Below are 22547 nucleotides of genomic sequence, written 5' to 3' on the forward strand. Positions count from 1 at the left end.
TGTATTGTTTTCACGACTAGAGTCAAATGTGGCCTGTTCTCTCTTCTTTTATAATTTTTCTGCTGTTGAAACATGCAGTTGTCCTGGTGATGCGGTTAAGGCGATTTTGAACTTAATTCCATTGATTGATTTTGTGTGTGCTAACGTTTCTAGATACGGAATTATTTGCGTATATAATCTTGAAGACTCACTAAGTCGCGAGATACAATTCATGAGAAATAAGGTATGGTACAGCTGAATCGTATCCGGTTTTTGATAAGAACACTGCGCACCTTCTTAAACCTGCCAATTTTGCTGATCTGTAGGGTGGACTAGTTGATCCTAAGAGAGGAGAAAATAAATTCGTTTTGGGCTGTCAAAGAGCTCAGCTCGGAGTTTTGAGCATTGGTAGAGCGCAAGTCAAAGGAATCATAATTAAAATTCGCGCCAAACCGTTCATCAGTCAAAATTCGAAGGACTGAAAGTAATCGAATTCGAAAATCCGCGCGAATTCTCCGTACGAAAGTGTTGCGGATTGAATTAAAGTTCAGGACTTCAGAAAAACGTACTTGTAATCTTGGGAACACAGGAGATTTGGGGGCAGGTACATTAGTCTGATGTCCTTACCCCAGTGCATAAACAATTATCGTACAAAATATTTATGTCAAAAACTGTCTTCGTAATATAAGCGTACGCGCAAATTCGTATTTAAAACTATCGACAAATTATAAAAGTACGAGCGGACTTTACGACCCATAAACCAGAGTTCAGAGTGAAGGTTCGACCAGTTAAAAATCCTAATTCGAAGTCGACTGAATTTTTATGCCAATGCACGCTCCAATTTCTGTATCGGAGTATGCTGATCAAATTTTTACAAAGAAAGGTTTAATTAGATGTTGATAATCGTTTGTTACATTCCGTAAGTACCATCTCAAGCTTTCTCTTGTCGAAATTGATTAACTTACATATTATATAAAAGCTTGACGGCCTGTATTTTAATATGTATACAATTTTACAATAATTATGTGATTTAGTGACTAGGAGAAAAAGCATACACTCCTTATTATTATTATCGTGTGCAAATCACATTGTCTTAATAATGCCTTTTCCTTCAAATTAAAGCTTTGGTCCTGCTGATAGACAATGGGGGTACCGTAAAAACATCAGTAGAGCATCGTTGCCAACGACAACGCCGTATTATACTACAATTAATCTAATGTTGTTGCTACTGAAGAAAAAAGTGACTCGTCTATAGCGCTACTTTAGCTTCTAGCATTTTCTATTCTATATTGGAAGCCTTATACCTATTTATTTTATGTATATTAGTAGTGCGGTTGGTTTGGATTGCCATGGCGACTACACGCACCGGAAATCCGAATGTTGATTATATACAATTATAACAAATTAAAGGAAATTGATTATAATAAAAATTTTCTTTTCACCTTAATCGCGGTGTCTTATCACAGATCTTGCCACCTTCCTCGGTTTACTAATCTTGCTTGAAATCTTTTATAACGCTGGTTTGATTGCGAGAATATGCATTTGCTGATTACCCAAAAGACGCCCCTTGCAAGTTATAGGTTCATAATCACTAATTACTTACTTGACTATGGACAGCGAAGAACGTAGCCCTATATCTATTTACAGTGAGATACCGCCACCGCCACAGAGTTGCATATATAGTAAATAGAGAAACAGTGTTGCTGTGGATATAATTGACCCCAATTGAGTCTTGCGCAGATCGTAGGGGAGTGTGCGCACTAACCAGATGGAGATATAGTGACGAATCACTATTTTCACGCACCACGCATGTGTCACAACGGCCACTGTAGTTGGAGTTATTTTTCCACGCGCAGGTCCTATGTTCTGCTCCTCTATTTAGTGTATACAACTCGGTGGATACCGCTGACAATTTTAAATTAGACCAAAACACGCATTGTGTTAAAAAAAAGAGATCCGTGCTAAGTATTCAGTTTTAGTCCGAATTAAATGAACTACAACTTTAGTCCAAGGTTACCGTATCCAGGACCTATAGATACATGCCGGATTGGAGGAGGTCCGGCTAATTAACTATGTATATTTTATGTACTTTATGTAAGAGACTCCAGAATGTATTCCTTCACACATGGAAAAGGATTGAATCTACTTGTGATGGCCATTCTGAAAAGCCCATCACACAATGAAAAAAATAAGAAATAATAAATATGAAATAACAAATAAGAAATAAAGGAATAACAATTTTCAATCTGAAAATGAAATAAGCCTAACAAATAAGAAATAATAATTTCGTTCAGTCGAATTTTTATTCCTTATTTATTGCGAACCAATGACATTAGAAGAGGCGCGCACGCGTTTCCTGTTTCCATTATTTTACCTTGTTAACCCAAAATTAAGTATTGTAATGATCTTAGCCTCATGCTATCTTGGCGGGCTAACGCCAACTTCAAGTTGCACCGGAATATTTGACCATATTCTGTAGTATCGGGAATGCTAAACTAACATGGCTGCCTATTTGAATATTCTTGCTTAAGTTTCCCGCGAGAATCTGTCACTCGGGGGCCACTCCGAGTGCACTAAGATCGTGATCGTCATGTAGGACACCTACGTTGTGTAATAACTGGGTTCTCAGCAGGCACTAGTGCGTTTTATGGGTAAGGAACACCAAAAGCGATACCTGATTAAGATTATATTGAAGCTAATACCAATACGGCGCCCTTGCAAAGGGCCTTAAGTGGTTCTATACTACTCCGGCATTTGCCTTACAAATTAGGAAAACTGCAAGAAAAACTAATTCGGAGTAGTCCTATAATGAACAAAGCGTACAGCTAACATATAATGTACAGCACTTTTGAGCCCTCTCGAAACCGAGGTAAATACTACATACACGCTATGAGTAACCAAAATGGAATCGAGCCATTCCCCAGGTATTACAACACATACATCAGACAAAACTAAGAGATGTCAAATATACCTCGCCGGGCGGGAGGATTACCCAGGCCTGTAGACATGGGCTAAAATTGTTGGGTTCGGAACGAGTGAAAATGTTAGTGTTAGGTTCACCAAGGCCCGTATAAACTTGAATAACTCGATCTCCTCTAAACAAGCACACTTCCCTCTTGATTACTCACAGCCTCAAATAAGCAAATATAATGAAATGCAATGAAATAATCGAGAGTGACTAAAAAGCACAATACACAAATATGTACACATGCAAGTATGTACAGCACAGATACAGCCCTACCGACAATGAAACATGATTGCCAATACCAACAAAGGTTACACATTAAAGGTACAAGTGATTGAATTCAGTAAGTACATAAATAAAGGGTTACAATCTGCATTCAAGTTACACACATTTATAGATTAATTGAATAAAGCAAATACCTCACCTGATATAACAGCACACAGCAATGATTAAGGTATAACAAAATATTTCAAGACAAGCCGTACTTTACACTTCAGCCGGTTACAAGACAAAGACCATGAACACACATTTTAAATCCTATTTATTGACCAACCCAAGCCACGCTGTAATTTGATCTGCTAATACCCCTAAAAACTACCCGAAAATCGCCCATTGTTTGAAATGGTAAACACATGTGTTCTTCCTAGAATTCCATCCGTCTCATCTTCGCTCTCTTTTAGCAGCCTTTTAGCATAACTAACATGATGTATAGGGTGCTTCGTATCGACAATCATATTCACAGGACGTTGCTAAGGTTGGGGCATCTCAATGTGTCACAGTAATTTATTTAGAAAACGTGAGGTTCATGCTTGTTTATTAGTTGATTTGAATTTCGCGCTAAGTGAGTGCACCTCATGACTGCCCCCATGTACGTGTCATTTGTCGTTTCAACATTAGCAGTCCATCATAATTTATAAGTTCGTGGTCCCGATCATTAATAGACTATGGTTGTACTTTATACGGCAATGCATCCAAGGATAAACTTAAAAGGATCGACGTTATGCAAAATAAAGCTCTGAGACTAACCATAGGAGCCATGCGTTCGACACCAATAAATGCTAATTCAAGCACAAGAACCCCCGCTATACACCTGCGTCGCAAGTTTTTGGCAGTCAAATACGTAGCTAAAATCCTAGCAATAAACGCTAACGTGCTTATTTCCAAAGTAAACAATCTCACTGTGTTGGATTTATGTTCTAGGTTTTGGCAAAATAAAAGTTCTCCACCCTTAACCAAAGCGTACTCATTAATTAAAACGTTTAACTCGAGCATTTTTCCACAAAGTAATTTTGAGATATAATATTTAAAGGGCCTCGAAGTAGTTTTTCCACCGTACACTGGGCAGCCGGACCATGATCGTAAGCTCCACACCTCCATTACAGCTGAATTTTGTATACAGACGGATCAAAGGGGGATCAAGGGTGTGGATGCGCATTCTTAAACGCGAGAAGCCAAGAGAAAGGATGTTTTAAACTAAACGATTCTACATCCATATTTACAGCAGAAGCATATGCAATCTGGCAGGCACTGCTCCACTGTGGGGATAGCGCGTCAAGTAATAAGGTGGCGATCATGACTGATAGTTTTAGCGTGCTGCAAGCTTTAAAAAACTACAATAAGATAGGAAGATTATAATCAAACCCTATAGTTTCCAACATTATATTAAGAGCGCTGAAGTTTAAAAGGAATGTAAAATTTTATTGGATTAAAGGGCAATGAGCAGGTGGACATATTGGCAAAGAAAGCCATCAAATCAGATATATATTTCGAAAACAAAATTGCGAAATCTGATTATATACTTAGGTGTGGCAAAGAGACCCAATGGACATAGTACATTGGAAAAATGCTTATAGCATAAAGTAGCATTCACAACCTCAAAATTAATACCTACAATTAACAATCGAAAATTAACGTAAATGTTTAAAGCTATGTATTTTAAGGGTAACATTCACAATATAGAAAATTAATCGTCGAAATTAATACTTAACGCAGAAGTTTGCAAACTGCAAACTTTGTCGCTTAATTTTACGGAAATGAACAAAGGTACGCATGCGTGCTTTTATATGACAGCCGACATAACCATGTTTTGTTTGTTTTGATTTTGTTTACATATACAATGAAAATGGCGAACAGAAAAAAGTATCTTGCCACTTTAGGATAAGGCTAGTTATAGTTAAAAGACACTTATTAACACAAACACTGATTCTTGTGCTTGAGCTACAAGGTTATGTTGAAAGTTGTTGTATAAACAATTAACCAATTGCCTCGCCGGTGCATAGGTGGCGACACTGTTTACACATTAATTTCGCGTATTAATTCCAGGCATTGCGAATGATTGCTTTGCGTAAAGTTAACGAAATAATTCACTCATTAATTATAAACATTAATTGGAGGTTGTGAATGCAGCTTTAAACCCACACAGTATGCCTTAATTCATCCGGAAGTAACACTTCGTCCGTGGAGTAACTCCAAAAACGTTGTCTCTCGCAGATATGACGTCATATTAGCCAGATTGAAGTTTGGCCACGGAAGATTTCCCGCGCACCTGCACAAGATCAAAGTGTTGGATAGCCCGCAATGTGCTTGCGGTGAACCTGTTGCAGACCTTAATCACATTTTTTTTAACTGTCCCTTGAATAAAACACATACATATAAATTGTACGAAGGACTGCAGAACAAGGGAATGGTGTTCCCATTAAATATAGTCACCGTATTAAGAAGTAACGACCGAGGGGTGTTTGATCTGCTAGTAGTGCTAGTGGACTTAATTCATAAAATCAAACTAAATATTTGACGGTATATAAATTCATATAAAATTCTGTTTTCCGCTGTCTTATCCTCTGTGCCGCCCTATTCCTCGTTAACCATGGTCGTGTACAGTATTGTCATTGAAAAGCCTTGATAAACCTCTGGGCGAGAAGCGAGTGTCCTTGATTCTTCCCATAGTATATTACCGTGGCTTAGATCCCCGAAAAAGCCTTATTAAAAAAAAAAAAAAAAAACTGGAACCGCAGACCGTCCTTGGATCTTGCCAGAAAAATAAAGCAGTCTACTAGTGTAGTGATACACTGAACGCGTCCCACCGTTGGCAGCGAGATGACTTTTAAATTTCACCACCTTTGGTTGGTATTATTTAAATAAGTGCCACGCCCATGTTTGATTTAAAAAATTGTTCTGTTTATCTACTTTGAAAGAGAAAATCGCGAAAATAAATAAACGCACCGGCGGAAAGATGTCGAGCGACTCAGTAAAAGGCGTAAGATCCTCCCCGATCATTTTGTATCGCACGAAAACAGCTTCTAGCAGTTTTCAGGTTTGGAAACGCCAGGTTATGTCGGCTTCGCCAATTTGCCCAATCAAGTTCATCGCAAGTCCGTTAAGAAAGGCTTCGAGTTCACCCTGATGGTGGTGGGCGAGAGCGGTCTAGGAAAGTCGACCCTTGTGAATTCTCTATTTCTGACCGATTTATATCCGGAGCGCGTCATCCCGGACGCGATCGAGAAAAGCAAACAGACGGTTCGATTGGATGCGTCGACCGTCGAAATCGAAGAGCGAGGCGTTAAGCTACGTCTTACTGTCGTCGATACGCCCGGTTACGGCGAGGCGATTGACAATACGGATTGCTTCAAGGCGATAATCCGTTACATCGATGAGCAGTTCGAAAGATTCTTAAAGGACGAGTCTGGGCTTAACAGGCGAAATATCGTAGATAATCGTATACACTGCTGCTTCTACTTTATTTCACCGTTTGGACACGGGTAAGCAACCCAATTTGAGGTGGGGAATTCCATCCGTTCTTTCAGCTTAAAACCTCTGGATGTGGAATTTATGAAGCAGCTTCACAACAAAGTAAACATTGTTCCTGTTATCGCCAAAGCGGACGTTCTAACCAAAAAGGAAATGCAACGGCTCAAACAGCGTGTCCTGGGCGAGATCTCCGAGCACGGTATCAAAATCTACCCGCTTCCGGAGTGCGATTCGGACGAAGACGAGGAGTACAAGGAGCAAGTTCGTCAGCTGAAGCAGGCGATACCGTTTGCGGTGTGCGGTTCTAACACTACGTTGGAAGTACGTGGCAGGAAGGTGAGGGGGCGCCTCTATCCGTGGGGAGTCGTCGAGGTGGAGAATCCCGAGCATTGCGACTTCGTTAAGTTGCGCACGATGCTCATCACGCACATGCAAGATTTGCAGGAGGTCACCCAGGAGGTGCACTACGAGAATTACCGCTCCGAGAGATTGGCGAAGGGCGCCCCGCCACCCGCCGCCAGCGCAGTCACCAAGCGAAATGTGTAAGTAGCCCGGTTGGACATTTTTGCCAAGTGCACTTTTGTCTTTTAGGATTACAGACGAGAAGAACGGAATGTTGGGTGATAAGGACAGAATGTTGGCGGAGAAGGAGGCGGAGCTGAAACGTATGCAGGAAATGTTGGTCGCGATGCAAGCGCAAATGCAGCAGCAGCATTAAAAGGGGGCCTTCTGAGCGAGTTGCGCTCAGCACATATCAATTTAAGCTATTTAATGCCAATTTTAGTGTACTTAAGATGCCAATTTTTTTACCGTATGATTTGTATTTATAATTACCAGTGTATTGTTTATCTAACTGAAAGTATTTTTGTAAAACTATGGTATTATTTTAATTATCTCCTTCACCTCCATGTTTTTGCCATCTGAAATACACAAAACCAGATTAACCAAGGTCACCACCTAGGCCAGTCATAGTGCACCATAAATCGCATACTAATGGCTAGCTCTGATTTTTTAATATGTTAGGACCAATAACTTTGCAGCACACTAAAACTATGAAAAGAAGTCCTATGCGTTAGGTTAAAAAATGTTTCCTGCGCGTGTTTAAAGCAGACTAAAATTTCTCCAATTTGTAACCAGAACCAGCTTTCTAAGTTCAATACTTAAGATATAGCCATCCACCATTCACAAATGTGAAATTTTAAGATTTGGTCAAATTTCTGTTGAAATATCATGTATAATAAGTAGATTTAAGGTGGGTTCATACGTTTCCGTTTGTCCGTTAGCCAGTCAGAAGACAGTAAATTTTTAAATTGTACCAAAGAGTATATAACGTTGTGTACTATTTGATTGTAACAAGGACGTTAGGTATTTTTAACGTCCTTGGATTCTACGTAGTCTGTTTACGTGGGAAAAGTAAGTTGAAGTCGAACATTTACGTTTCTGTTTTCCCTGCTTTAACAAGAGTGTGGTTATGTTTGTTAGATTAACAGTGTTCGCCTATTTATAGGAATGGGAAAATAGCGGCCCGCGATTAGTACTCGTAATCTGCATTCGTAAGAAGAAATTTATGAACAGGATGACTGAGGAACATCTAGAGAGCGTCTTGCGAAATTCTTCCACTAATTTGAAGCCAAACTTCGACGCTATAATTATAATGAGCAGTCTGAGAGGTTCCACCCTGTATATATAAAACTTACGACGATGCACACATTTTTGAGAGTTGGCAACGACGCAACTGTTAGATGAGGAGAGGGGGCAAAGCTGTTTGCGCCATCTGGAGAACCATAGATAATTAAGAGGTAATTATCTATGTGGATATTAATAATCAAACTGCGAGGTTTTTCTACGACGCGTCCTACTCTTTTTTTTGATTTTTTGTTACTTATAAATAATAAATCCTCTTTGGCTCGCTTAAATGCTGCAATTATTTTATGTAACCCTGTTTTAAATTTATGTCCTCACCCCTGGCCTATTACGTTCTTTACTGTGAGAATCAGATAACAAAGTGTTCTTACTTTCATACATCCTCATGAGCACTTACTTTTTCCAAAAGCAGAAAGGTAAGGCAGAGCTAAAAGCGGAGCCTCAAAAATCTTCATTGATGACCTACTAACTAATGCTAAGACAAAAATAATGAAATATGTGCAAGGGTATGCAGCGGGGGACCTGGACCGAACCGAAAACCGGATCGGACCAGAATTTTTTCAGGACCGAAAACCCGCACCGAAATCGTTATTTCTTCAGAAATGGAAACTTAATGCGAACCGGAACCCTTTTTTTTTAACGGGTTTTTTACGGTTCTTAGCAGGTTATTGGAAGTTGAAGGACGCGGCGCCAAATACGTCCTGAATATTGATCAAATATATTACTCTATATATAGCAAAGGAGCTCCTGGGTATGGCTATAGCATGTGCAAAACCAAATTTCAAACCGGATGTTAGTTTATTACTTTTATTTAAAGTGTATATGTATGAAATTTCATTTGAATACCTCCATAAATAAGAAAGTTGGCACTGCGCATGCGCAAAACCAAATTTTGAAACTGGCGTTAAATTTGCTTTTATTTCCAGTGGCTATGTATCAAATTTCATTTAAATCCCTCCATAAATAAGAAAGTTTGCAATTCGGTCTGTAAATGGTCGAGATGCGCAAAGGGCACTGTGAATGCTGATCGATTAGGCTCAACTTTTGGAATTGTGTTTTACGAGTATATGGCTAAATCTATGCGCATATTGAATTTTCGGTTCATAACTAACGGAGATGTCAAAAGGGCCTACTTTATTTTTTGGGCTACATTGCCAATTCACGAACTCCGATCTACAAATTTGATAAAGAATCCACCTGCAAAATTTCATCGCAATCGGTCCATTCGTTTATGAGTTATCGTGCTAACGGACGGACGGACAGACACCACAAAATTATACACTCGCTAGGAGCTCGTTAATAAGACTAAGGCGGTAATTTAGCTACTACTGTGAATGTAAATAATAAAAGGAGAGCGAGGTTTTAGAAAATAAAAATAATATCCCATACATAATAAGTTTTTGTGTATTTTTTCTGTTTTTTATTAATAAATTAAGTTTAAATAAATATTTCCCTCTTCCCTCCATTCCCCTTGTAAATTAGCTACACTGACGAAGTGACGATACGTCACGTTTTGGTACTCATAACTTTTTACTTCTTTTTCACATGCCGTAGGTAGGTATTTATATCTAAAAGACTAGAACCGAAAAGAACCGTTATGGACCGAAAAAAAATGCGCAGAACCCGACGGTTATTTTTTTTAGAACCGAAACCGGACCGGAACCGCTTATATATAAACAGAACCGGATATTTCATTTGGGTCTGAGTTCAGGTGGCGTCTGAGCAATTGCAAAAGGCTCTGAATCGCACAGGGGTGGTGTACAGATAACAGCCTGAGCATTATAATCCGCTCAAAACGCTGGTGGTGCCTTGTACCAGAAGGTGGCACCTAGTATAAGACACCTAGCACTTCTTGAGGAGGATACAGTATAAACCTTACACAAAAAGATAATTGGGAAAGAAAAAAAACCCAGGGTTCTACAAAGGTTCAAACCAAAAAGACTTTAAAACAGGGATAGTCAGCGCCATAAACTATCACACTAAGATGAGAACCAGTTACGCATTCGTACATTGGACGCAACATGAATAGGTAGATAAACTGGCCGAACAAGGAGCCAAGCGGGAGGCAATAGGGCCGGAACCCTTCTGTGGACTGCACAAAAGTCACATAAAAGAAGCCCGCTAACCCATCAGTGAGAGGAGATGAATACGATCCATCACTGATGGCCGAGGGTACGAAGACATAAGAATGGCGCAGCGGCAAACGACACATGCAGACTTTGTGGACCGGCAGATGACACGGCTGAATATATTCCATGTTGATGCGAGGCTGTTGTCGGGTAAAGGCTAATTGACCTCGTCTGGGACAAGCTGAAACCGCACGAGATAGGGGAACTATAAACCTCAGAGCAGTATAATTAGCTTCTTCAATCGGCTAAGTACTCTAAAACGAGTACCTAAGGGCAGCAAAAAAATCCTTTTATTAGGCGCCTTGTGCCTTTTGCAATCACACACAATGCAATACAATGGAAATGTTCTTTGTAACTATCATATGCTACGCCACTGCTACCTACAACAATTGCCGGTTACACAGTCCTGCTATCTAGATTGTGCTCGTATTTGCTTTACTCTGGCCTCTGGACGTCTTTTGGAATTAATTACCTCTTGCATCAAAGGAGAACATAAAGATTAAAACAGCCTTTATGTATTACTTCATCATTTAAAATAAGAAAGCTACCAATCCCAGTCGCTATTTCGAATTTGGAGGGGTTTCTTTTCCGTTCAAAAGTGGCGCGCATTCATTGCAGAATCCCCCTAAAGTAATAAATGCGTTCGAAAAAGGTTAATAATCATTTCGTTTTTTTTTATTTGCATGAAAGAAAATCGAGGGCGTTCGAGCTTTGTAAATGTTACTTCGTGCGCCACTCGAGATTGTTGTTGTTAAACGATCGAATTAAATTCGCGCGGGTTTGATATTCAAAAGACGGTGGAGATAGTGGGAAAATTTAAAAAAAAATCGACGGCGTGTGAAAGCCCTCCGACTGGAACGCGTGTAGATAAGGGTAAATAATAAAACGCTATTTAGACCGGCGAATTGCAAAATGGCGGTTGCTATATATAAATATTATATTTAGAAGGCGGTTTTAATTGATTTACGCGATTGTTGCTAAATGATTTTACGCGTATTGGTTGCGTACACCTTATCGGTTTATTGACACGGTAAGTTTCAGTCAAAATTACTAAGAATTCGTCGAATAAAGGGTCTTGTTTACCTTCGAATTATAATATTACACCCCCTACATAGAGATGGGTAAATTTATAGCATCGCGCTGCAAGCGTCGACGTACGTCGCCTTCTTCGCACCCCTCGATTGTGTGAATTCTTAAAGTGCGGCTCTCCGAAGACATCCGTCTTGGTTTGAGTCCGTCGAGCAATATAATTATTTAACTCTACATTTTGCATTAAAAAGTTTTGTATTGATTTTTCGTCTAATTTTTATTTGTTTGCGTTTCACCGTCGACCGTATCTAAAGAATAAAGGCGATTTTGTAATTTTTTATTAAAATCCGTCGTGAAATGTGTGCGCTATTGTGTTAAATTGTTGTATTTGTTCAACATTTTTAGACGACAATTTAGGGGTTCGCCAAAATGGCGTAGCGTCATTTATTTTGGATAATTCTCCGAATAGTCTCTCTTTAAGAATCCCCAACACTTTTAAACAATAAACTGTGCGATCTTTGTTATATCCAGTTTGAAATATAAACATTTTTTATAAAGGGAGTTTACGCGAATTACCCCTCTTCTGGTAAGTGTTTTCCTATTTACAATTGCGGGGGGCAACTAGATTTTCAAAAACCGACCAAAAGGGCTTTTACGTTTAAGGTTATGCTTGGGAGGTTATGTTTTGGTTTTTTTTTTAAAGTGCCGGTAATTTTTTTGAATTTCATTTTTAGGCCCAGTTATGGCGGCTCCACCACCGCAACAGTTTTGTGTACGATGGAACAGTTATCAGTCGAATTTGCAGAACGCCTTTCCGAAACTACTGACATCGGAGCATTTTGTTGACGTCACCCTCGCCTGCGAAAACGAAATGTTAAAGTGCCACAAAGTCGTACTGTCGGCGTGCTCGACTTACTTCGAAAAGTTGCTCCTAGATAACCCCTGCCAACATCCCATTATCTTCATGAAGGATATGAAGTAAGTCGTGGATTATCGAATTTCGATTTACCGTCGTTTCAGGTTTCAGGAGATGCAGTCGTTGGTCGATTTCATGTACAAAGGCGAAGTGAACGTGACCCAGGACGATCTGCCCTCCTTACTCAAGTCGGCCGAAGCTCTTCAGATACGGGGATTGTGCGGTTCGGACCAGCTCCTCAATCAGCACCATCTCGGCAACCTAAAAGCACAAGTGAGAGCTCGGTTAGTCGAACATTGCCATTAACCTGACCGTTGCAGATGAAGGCGGCGGCGGCGAGTACAAACGGGGAAAAGGCGATCGTCACTCCGCCCGTGAAAAGTTCGACAGATCCTCAAACTGTCAACTGTAAACTGGAGAAGACGGAGGAAGTAACCGATCCACCCGCACAGCCTTCATCCTCGGAGACGGATTCCAACGAAGCACAAGTCAAAGGTAAAACCAACAGCATGTTAAATACTGATACTGCAAAGTAAGCAAAAACAGAATGCCTGTAGCTTAGGCAACACATTATACATCCAAAAGTAACTTGCAATTTGCCACCACAGAAATGTAAATCAAAATTGAAAGGTACACTTTTCTAATAAAAGAGAGAGGGAAATAATATGTATGACTCTTATGCAGTGGTGCACTCCAAAGCAATTTTTATAATTGGTGGATGAATAAGGGATAGGCAACACACAATACCAATTGAAAGTTGAGTCACTTCTTGAATCAAATGTTCTGTTAACCAATGGATTCTGCACTAAGAAATGAGAGTAGTTCATAATTACTTCTCTACAGGGTGAAAAGCGTGCGACAAACATTAGGGGGTAATTCTGCATGAAAAAAATGACAGGTTGCTATAGGTATATCCTTAGATCATGTTTATATGATCTAAGGGTATATCTTCTGTCTGCAAATGCTTCATTTTCTGAGATACAGGGTGTTACATTTTTTCCTTTTTTTTTCGTATCTTAAATGTATAAAATAATAATTGCGTTTGAATGTGCGCTCGGAAAAAAAATTCTAGAAAAGTTCTAAAAAAATTCTAGCAAATTCTAAAAAAAAATTAAAACAATTCTAAAAAATTCTAGAAAGTGCCACTAGTGGAAAACAAAATTCAACAGTGATTTTCTCTTCGGGGTAAACCAATTATAATTTTGTGTATACGAAATTTTAAAATTCTAAAAAACCTCTAAAATTTTAAAAATGTTTAAAAAAATTGTATACAATTCTAAAAAATTTTACAAAATGTTAGTGTAGTGTACACCAAAATTCTACAGTGATTTTCTCCACTTTAAATTTACTAACTTATTTTCCTCTCAGAGTAAACCACTTTAAACGTTGTGAACCGTAAATTTTAAAATTAATTTTAAAAAATGTTTAGAAAGTATAAAATATCTGTGTGCATGTTCTAGGGTTTTTTTAAAACTTTTTGTGAATTTTCTAGAATTTTTTTAATTTGTTTAGAATTTTCTAGATTTTTTTTAGAATTTCTTGAATCTTAGATTTTTTCCGAACGCACAAAGACACAATTAATATTTTTTACAATTTTTAGAAATTTCTAAAATGTTTGTGGATCTTTTCCTGAATTTTTTCCGAACGCACATGCAGACACTACTATTTTATACAATTTTTTTTAGAATTTTTTGTACACAATATTTTATCATGAGAGAAGAATTACTGTAGAATTTTGGTGTACGCTACTAGCATTTTGTAGAGTTTTTGAGAATGTTTTTAGAACTTTTCGTGAATTTTCTAGAATTTTTTTCCGAGCACAATTATTATTTTAACACTTGACAATTTTCTAGACTTTTTTTAGAACTGTTTAGAATTTTTCTAGAGTTTTTTTAGAACTCCTTGAATCTTCAAGATTTTTTCTCGAACGCACATGCACACCAATTACTATTTTATACAATTTTTAGAATTGTGGGTATGTGAATTTTCTAGAATTTAAAAAATCTTTTTAATTTCTTTTAAAATTTTATGTATAGCAAATTTTAAAAGAAATTAAAAAGATTTTTTTAAATTCTAGAAAATTCACATAGAATTATTATTTTCTACAAACATTTTCTAGAATTTTTTCAGAATTGTTTAAAATGTTTTTTAGAATTTAAGTGTACACAAAATTTGAAGTGGGTAAAATCACTGTAGAATTTTGGTGTATACCACTAGCATTTTGTAAAATTTTTTAAAGATGTTTTAGAATTTTTTGCGAACACATGCAAATATTATTTTAGGTACACAATTTTTTTGAATTTTTGAGATGAGTATTTTTAAATTTTTTCCGAAAGCACATGCACACACAATTGCTATTTTATACAATTTTTAGTTTTTTAGAAGTTTTTAAAATTCTTCTTTTAGAATTTAGTGTACACAAAATTTTTAAGCGGTTTATCCTGAGAAAAAATCACTAGAATTTTGGTGAACACTACTAGCATTTTGTAGAAACTTAGAATTTTTTCTAGAATGTTTGGATTATTCTAGAATGGGAATTGCTATTTTAGGATTTTTTACAATTTCTAGATTTTGTTTTTGAATCCTGGAAGAATTGTGAAAAAAATTCTAAAAAAATTCTAGAAAATACACGAAAAGTTCTAAAAAGATTTTAGACAATTTTAAAAATGGGAGAAACTAGCACTTCATAGTGTGTGCATGTGCGTTCTGACAACATTTTGAAAATTCAAGATAAGTTCTAAAAATTCTAGAAAATTCTAAAAAAATTCTAGAAAATTCTAAACAAATTAAAAAAATTCTAGAACTTTCTAAAAAATTCTAAAAATATTCCACAAAATGTTGGTAGTGTACACTAAAATTCTACATGACTTCATATTTTGTGCACATTAAAATTTCTAAATGACTTTTTAAAAAATCTAGAAAATATTTGTATAAAGTAATTTTGTGTGCATCTGTGTTCGGAAAAAAATTCAAAATTTTTTCAATTCGCTAAAAATTGCAAAAATTCTGGAGAATTCTAAAAATGGTATAAAATAGTAATCTAGGAATTTCAAGAAAACTTCAACAAAATTCTAAGAAATTCTAAAAAAAATTCTAGAAAATTCTACAAAATGCTAAATTCTAAAAGAAATTAAAAAAATTCTAGAAAATGTTTGTTCAAAATAATAATTCTGTGTGAATGTCCATTCGATAATATTTCTAAAAATTGTATAAAATAGTAATTGTGTTTGGAAAGAATTCTAAAAAAAACAATTCAAAAAAGTTCTAAAAATTTTTTTGAAAATTCTAAAAATTGTGTAAAATAGTAATTGTGTGTACATTTGCGCCCGTAAAAAATTCTAAAACATTCAAGGAAAGTTCTAAAAATATAAGAAATTCTAGAAAGTTCTACAAAATGCTAGCGGGGCACACCAAAGTTGTACAGTTATTTTTCCCTCAGGGCAAACCACTTCAAATTTCTTGTACGCTACTACTATTCTTAAAGAAATTAAAAAAAATTTTAGAAACTTCTAAAAATTGTATAAAATAGTACTTATAACAATTTCACGTTTATTACTTAACTTGCAGACACATTTATAATAGGTAATTTCTAACGTAATTATATCAGTGCGCGGTATTTCATTATTAATCATCTTGATATCGATAGTAAGACTAAGGCTAAACACAATTGAATTTGCTTATATAGCAAAAAAAAAAGCTTCTAGAGAGGTCTCGAATCAACGTATCATATTTTAGGGAAAGAATGAGTCACGTCCGCTTTGATACCTTATCGCCGGTGACTAATGCTTTATGGTCTTGATGGCGCCCTGGTATCGCTCTAGAAAATTCGCTACAATATTTAAAAAAAAATTTATTTCTCTTTTGTACTTTATATAATGAAATACAGAGACCCATTTGAGTTACTGCTGGATTTAGTACTTTTTACAGTGGCGTCCGCCTTACTTATCTATACTGACGCCATACCATTATGACAACCTTTGTTATGAATTTTATTAATGTTTGGTGTTAACAGATGAAGATGCGAAGGAGGAACCGACAGAAGAGGATTTTTGTTATGAGGGCGACAGTGAGCTTATGGATACGGAATTTTTAGAAGAAGACGGCATACTAAACAGCGACGCGAAAACCGACTACGCCATCGCCAACGTCTCTTGTCAGTACGACGGCTCACCGGGTGAGTAGACGCCGTTGTCCAAACTGTTCTCATCCTTCGATTTCAGGCGGTCCCAACCGGCGCATCCGTCGATCCGACGAGGAGCTGCGCCGGGCGGCCGAGTGCATAACGAGAGGGCAGACGTTTCAAAATGTTAGTGATCAATTTAATATTCCAATCTCGACGATACGATTCTATATGGCGAGAAAAGGTATATTGCCGCGAAGGAAAAGGGGACGGTCGTGTTCGGGTCCGTCGGGCGCGTCGTTGCCGCCGGCGTCGACGTACAACGCACCCGGCAACACAAGTCCGATAGGACCACCGTACCATATCGTTCATTATAAACTGCCCGCGCTCGGCGTCTCTAAGCTTAAGTAAAATCGTTCTCATCTCTCATCGTTATTTATTTTCCTGCATGCTCATTTTTTAGCTAAGTTTATACGATACCATTTTCTGGATTATTGTGATTTTTATTTATATACGTGTAAGTTTGATCAATTTTTGTGGTTATGTATCAGTATTACCGACGGGAATAATTTTTTTGAGATGTTCTTTTTTTACATCACGTCAGTATAGTCTTAGTATAATTTTTTGTAAAGATGCAATGGTCCAAATTGCATGTAACCGAGAAGTATATTTATAGGTAGTGTATTCATGTATTCAAACACAGAGGGAATGTGTACAATTTTTCCTCCGCCGACTTAATTCTGCTAGTCCGAAATTTTATTTATTACAAATTTCCCAAGACTCGATTTTATGCTTATCGCAGTGCAGCTCTAAACGTGATTTCATTTAGTTATGTGTAAATATAAGAACAAAATGACGAGCGCCCATATTTTGTTTATGACCGGTTGGTTAACGCAACAGATTAGTTAGAACCGCACGGAACCTCATGTAGTTAAAGTAAGAGTAGTTTTAAGCGGCCCGTCAAGGTGGGCGTTCGATCTTCAAAAACCGAGACACCACATCGCGTGCTAGTAACTAAACCAACTGGAAAAAATGTATAGAGAAATGTGTGTACTGTTTTTTTTTGCGTTTGAAGTTGCGTTTTTACGTCGATTGTGTTAGTTTAGATTTGTGTATATGTTTAGGCATTTTAGTTCGTACGTAATATATAATCCTATAAAGGTTACTTAAACATTTTCGCCATGTAATTTTGTACAGACTTGTTTTTTTTTTGCGCTAAAAATGAATGATCTGTACGTGTAAAGACTTAAAGCCTATTATTGATCGAGGTAATATGTAGAATTGTTTTGTACTCAAGATCTCTCGCCCTTCAGTTCGTCATGATTGTACCATAATAGAGACTCTTAGTTGTGTATGTTAGGTATTAGGTGTAAAGTGCCATCATAATATATTTTTCTAGTACATAGAGCGCTTATGTCTTGTGACTTAGACATTGTATACAGTATTCACTCAAAAATATACAATATACTATATTGACCATTTATATTTTTGAAAGGGGCTATTTTATAAAGCTCGAAATTACTGCATAGGTGGCGCCACCACCAAAGTAAGATATTCTGAACTCCATATCCATTAGTAGCTAGCAATTAATTTACTGTTTACATTTACCATATCTTTGCTTTTTTCTTCATTACTTCCTTGGATCATAATATACAGGGTCATTCTTGATGAGCGTCAGTTAGAAAGATGTGGAAAACCTTTGAAAATGAAAATAAACTGATAAGTTCTTTAAGGGTTTTGGCACATGATGAATTGAACTAAAATATTTTCAAGATGGCGCCACTTCCGGAAATACCGGAAGTAGTCATCACCTTTGTTATTTTAAATAGGGACTAAAGAATAACATCAAGCGAATTAATTTCTTATCAATTTTCCACAAGAAGTAACTAAAACATGGAATATCTCGGAAACCGTTTGAAGCAGCTTTCGACATTTTGTATCAAATTAAAGGTCTGGGAAAAAGGAAAACAACGGTGAAGAACAAAATGGGGGGTGCCATTTAAAAAAATGGAGTTACCGAAATTTAAAAATTAAGAGCTTTGAAAAAGTGACGTACTCTCACTTTTTTAGACGATTTCGTATACCATAAGAAAATTCGATCTTTTTGTTAATAAACAATTGAAAACTGTTTTGCAATATCTCTCACCGTTTTCGAATAATAAATTTTTAAAATGACCCCTGCAAATTCAATTTTTGACATAAAAACTTGAATATCGACGAAGCCCTTGGAGCAAAGGGTCAACTATGGGGTATCATTGTACTCCAAATTCGACGTAGAATCCGAAAATGTAGAAAAAATAGGGGGTCCCTATTTAAAATAACAAAGGTGATCACTACTTCCGGTATTTCCGGAAGTGGCGCCATCTTGAAAATATTTTAGTTCAATTCATCATGTGCCAAAACCCTTAAAGAACTTATCAGTTTATTTTCATTTTCAAAGGTTTTCCATATCTTTCTAACTGACGCCCGTCAAGAATGACCCTGTATAGGGTGGTGACTTGCGTAACGCAACATAGGGATTTCAATCTAAAATTCATAATATGCGATTATTGGCTCCCCAAATTATTTTAGAGCAAAAATGTATTAAGGTTTTTTGTAGAAAAATTTTTTTTACGCCATTCAACAGTAAGTATTACTTTTCAATTTTTTTCATAATAAAGACGGAAAATTGGAAAAATAATAACCGCATCTTTTTCAATCTGATGTGATGCCATGGAATTTTATAAATCAAAAAGTAGAGACCCCTTTTTTCTGTTATTTTTGACATCACACTTATTGCTTGTAATTTATTAAATAAAATAAAAATGTAAGTACCTATTCATTATCAGAGAAAATTGAAATTCTCAGGACATAGTGCCCTTCAAGTTACCACTTTGTTTAGTGTAAAATATCCAGAGAGGCCAATTCCAAGTCAAACTACTATTACGCGTATATTCCAAAACTTGACACTAAAGGTATTGTGATGGAACCGAATTCGATTCAAATATTCCCGAAACCGACCCTGGCGCGACGAAAAAGTCAAGATTGCGCTTCGTTTCGTATCCGTGGAACACTCTACATTGATATGGGCCATAATTTACAATAAAAGTGTCAAATATAACGCTATGCGAGGGAACTAAATGATCCCTATCGACCCGACGTCTCGGAGCACGGTCGATATTAACAATTTTCGTCTAGGATTTGTTAAAAAGGAGAAATTTAGGCAGAGGTATTTGTGCTTTTTTTGAGGGCAGAGGTAATTTTTACGTTCCGTATAGTGAGTGCAACTTCGACAATTGCAAAGGTGACGTAGTCTCTATCCTTACATGTATTGCATCCCTTTAGTAATTGTGTGATCGTGTTATTATTTGGCAAATTGCCCGCATTCCAGTATAGCGACGACCATTGTCGTTTATAACGGATTCTAAATACACATTGCTCATTTGCTATTCTGAGCGCACTTTGAATTAAGTAAATGTAGAGAGATTCTACATATATATGTTGTTTTTCAAATTACAGTACTCCTTTGTTCCAAGCGTTGGCAACATGAATTACTGACCGATTTACGTGTTTTTATTTATATTTAGATACAGTATGTTCCCTTAGGGGCGATATTCAATACAAGTATGTATGCAGAACTACATTTTAATTTATAATTGAATTTATTGCAGCACATTTCGCTTTTGTTGGCATGAATATGTTACTGTTTATTTACAGGGTGCTTCATCTGGGAGCGAGTGACGTACGTTAGGTGGTTGATTGTTACATATTGCACTTGGCATTGAGAATTAACTACTTTACATTAATGTTTGCCACGACATGTTCCTTTGTTTTGTTGTAATGTGATAGTTCATAACGTTATGCTCCTACTATTTATTTGAACCGGGTGATTATGATTATTAATATTTGGCAGGGTGACTTGTTTCGAATGTGTATACTGTGCTATATTTGATATTGATATTTGATACCGAATATTTAATCTCGATTTGACGTAGCAGAGGCTGGCTAAAGTTCAGAACTGACATACGCAGAGATTATGTTTTATGTACTGTTTTTTTATGTCTTTGAAAAGAGCCATCTTGTCGATATTGCTAATCAATTCGTTTAATCGATCCCTGACATGTAGTGATCGAATATTGGTTTTCTGTCAGTCTTTATTATGCCAGTGCAAATATGTCAACTGTCAACGCCTACAATAAATTCTGTATATTTTGTTTATGATTATGTATGCGTGCGAGTTTGCCGATGGTTGCTCTGTGCTGAAAATCCAAATTTAAACTTGCTGTATAGATTGCATCCAACGTAGGTCTCTACTCTCTACATCATAGACGTGTTTTCAGAATTTTACAAAAGAATAAATTTCTGTCCTACAAATTTCAATGCCATCAAGGACATACGTAAAGGCGATTGTCAAAGACGATTAGCGGTAGCTTTCTGTTTCGAAATTATGGAAAGGTGTAATGAAGAAGAATGTCACAAGATATCCAATTATTAATTAGCAGCAGCCTTTTGATTCATTTTACACTTTTGATCAATTACGTACTCAACAAACTTTATTTGCGTTTCCAATTCATTAAGTGTGTTATTTGCGTTCCATACTTTCCGATGATACATAGGTACGAGTGAGTGCAACCTGGTCTTCCACAACGTAGGGGTTCAGGCCATTTGTTGAGTGCGAGGTTTGTATTACTACGCTGTGGTGTTCCGAGTTCGTGTTTTTCCCGCTTTCATTAGCGCGGGAACTGTCGACCTGGGCACATCACAATATTAAGAAGCCTAATAGGATTCTAGCTCTAATCACGCTATACTCGTACATAAGCTCGTTCCGTAGTCTTTTATTTCAATGATTTCGACCGTTCTGCGCAGATGCCGATTTGCCGAAGACTAGGGAATTTTTATAACGAAACTATAGGGGAAAAAAAGATGGCGACGGGGGCGATGGAGGGCATCACGCAATCACACTTTCCCGTTTTTTCTTCTTTTTGATTATTTATTTTGTTGTGTTTTGAAGGTGTATTTACAGGTAGTAACCATTTCATTCTTTCTTGTACTAACTATTAATAATTGAATTTCTTGCCACAATTTGTTATTATTTACATATTTTTTGTACATGATTCATTAGAAGTGAGGACAATTTGAATTTCCCGCAAATCAAAAAAATTATGAAATTGGTACTAACTGCTGATGATCATTTATTTAATTGCACTGGTGTATCATCATGCTTTCAGTAAATCGTTTACTTATTTATAATCTTCAAATACTGCTTCTGTTTTACCACAAATTATAAACTAACACTAGACACAGTCACGTTTCTTTCATATTTTAGTGCATCAACTCCAAAAATTGTTCAAAATTATCATTTTATGAGTTGTTTTATTTCAATTGATGGTACATGTATTTTAATGTGTTTTTGTACTAAATTGATTTATGATGTTTTCCACTGCATTCATGATGTCTTATGCATGTTTTGTTTGTATGAATTTGTTTAACTGCATTTGATTTGATTATCTCATTTTATCGTACAATTTGGAAATGTTTTATTTGTGTATTTTTGTTGCTGTAGTTGATTTATTTCATGTATTTGTGTGGGCTATGCCGGGTTTTGTCCCGTAGAAGGTTTCCCTTGTTGGGTGCGTAATATATGTATTTGTTCTTGTCACAAAAATTTGAATCATGAATGGGGCCAACTTCACACATCATTTCAGTTTTTTTCGGTTTTCTTGAAAAGATATGCTGGAAACGCAATTTTCGAGCACAAAACAGCACTAACAATGACATGTGGTCTCACTTAGTTAAAAATGTATGGGCGGGATAACGTCACACTTGACTTTTCTAGGAGCAGCGACAGAATTTGAGACATTGTTTATCTAGCATTTAACAGCACAAAGCACAAACACTGTCTGTGTTCATATTTCGATAAGTAAAAATTGAGTGTGAAGTTGGCCCTGCCTCTGTTTTTTTAAAAATTTTTCTCATGTTATGTAGCAGCACTAACGATAAGCTTCGAGCACTAAAGCTGGACACATTTTTGTCAAATTA

At 36.7% G+C, this 22547-nt stretch overlaps 2 protein-coding genes and 1 long non-coding RNA gene across 6 annotated transcripts; 2 read left to right on the forward strand and 1 right to left on the reverse strand.

The window, feature by feature from the left end:
• Positions 1-256: 256 nt before the first annotated feature.
• Positions 257-1695, reverse strand: LOC116162163. Its single transcript, XR_004143506.1, has 2 exons — positions 1583-1695; positions 257-321 (listed from the first exon to the last, which is right to left on the reverse strand). It is a non-coding gene; the product is annotated as an uncharacterized LOC116162163 (long non-coding RNA).
• Positions 1696-6070: 4375 nt separating this feature from the next.
• Positions 6071-7567, forward strand: LOC116162184 (septin-1). The gene is made up of 4 exons (XM_031475731.1): positions 6071-6200; positions 6251-6702; positions 6748-7233; positions 7283-7567. The coding sequence occupies exons 1-4, from the start codon at positions 6177-6179 to the stop codon at positions 7407-7409; spliced, it is 1089 nt and encodes a 362-aa protein (XP_031331591.1). The 5' UTR covers positions 6071-6176; the 3' UTR covers positions 7410-7567.
• Positions 7568-11154: 3587 nt separating this feature from the next.
• LOC116161437 (protein bric-a-brac 1-like) lies at positions 11155-17936 on the forward strand. Of its 4 annotated transcripts, none has more exons than XM_031474776.1 (6): positions 11155-11337; positions 12228-12471; positions 12514-12682; positions 12730-12904; positions 16422-16583; positions 16630-17936. In XM_031474776.1, the coding sequence occupies exons 2-6, from the start codon at positions 12236-12238 to the stop codon at positions 16938-16940; spliced, it is 1053 nt and encodes a 350-aa protein (XP_031330636.1). In that variant the 5' UTR covers positions 11155-11337; positions 12228-12235; the 3' UTR covers positions 16941-17936. The 4 variants fall into 4 exon arrangements, with proteins under 4 accessions (XP_031330636.1, XP_031330635.1, XP_031330634.1 ...); XM_031474775.1 differs by lacking the exon at positions 11155-11337 and adding an exon at positions 11344-11494; XM_031474774.1 differs by lacking the exon at positions 11155-11337 and adding an exon at positions 11940-12079.
• The last annotated feature ends 4611 nt before the right edge of the window (positions 17937-22547 follow it).

This window comes from Photinus pyralis, unplaced genomic scaffold (assembly GCF_008802855.1).
Source record: "Photinus pyralis isolate 1611_PpyrPB1 unplaced genomic scaffold, Ppyr1.3 Ppyr1.4_LG10, whole genome shotgun sequence".
NCBI classification, from domain to species: domain Eukaryota; kingdom Metazoa; phylum Arthropoda; class Insecta; order Coleoptera; family Lampyridae; genus Photinus; species Photinus pyralis.

Coding starts and splice junctions, on each gene's coding strand:
- LOC116162184 (XM_031475731.1), top strand. CDS start 6,177: ATGTCGAGCGACTCAGTAAAAGGC. Junction 6,201..6,250: donor CGAGCGACTCAGTAAAAGGC/GTAAGATCCTCC, acceptor AGCTTCTAGCAG/TTTTCAGGTTTGGAAACGCC. Junction 7,234..7,282: donor GCAGTCACCAAGCGAAATGT/GTAAGTAGCCCG, acceptor TTTGTCTTTTAG/GATTACAGACGAGAAGAACG.
- LOC116161437 (XM_031474776.1), top strand. CDS start 12,236: ATGGCGGCTCCACCACCGCAACAGTTTTGTGTACGATGGAACAGTTAT. Junction 12,683..12,729: donor TCGGCAACCTAAAAGCACAA/GTGAGAGCTCGG, acceptor TGACCGTTGCAG/ATGAAGGCGGCGGCGGCGAG. Junction 16,584..16,629: donor TCAGTACGACGGCTCACCGG/GTGAGTAGACGC, acceptor CTTCGATTTCAG/GCGGTCCCAACCGGCGCATC.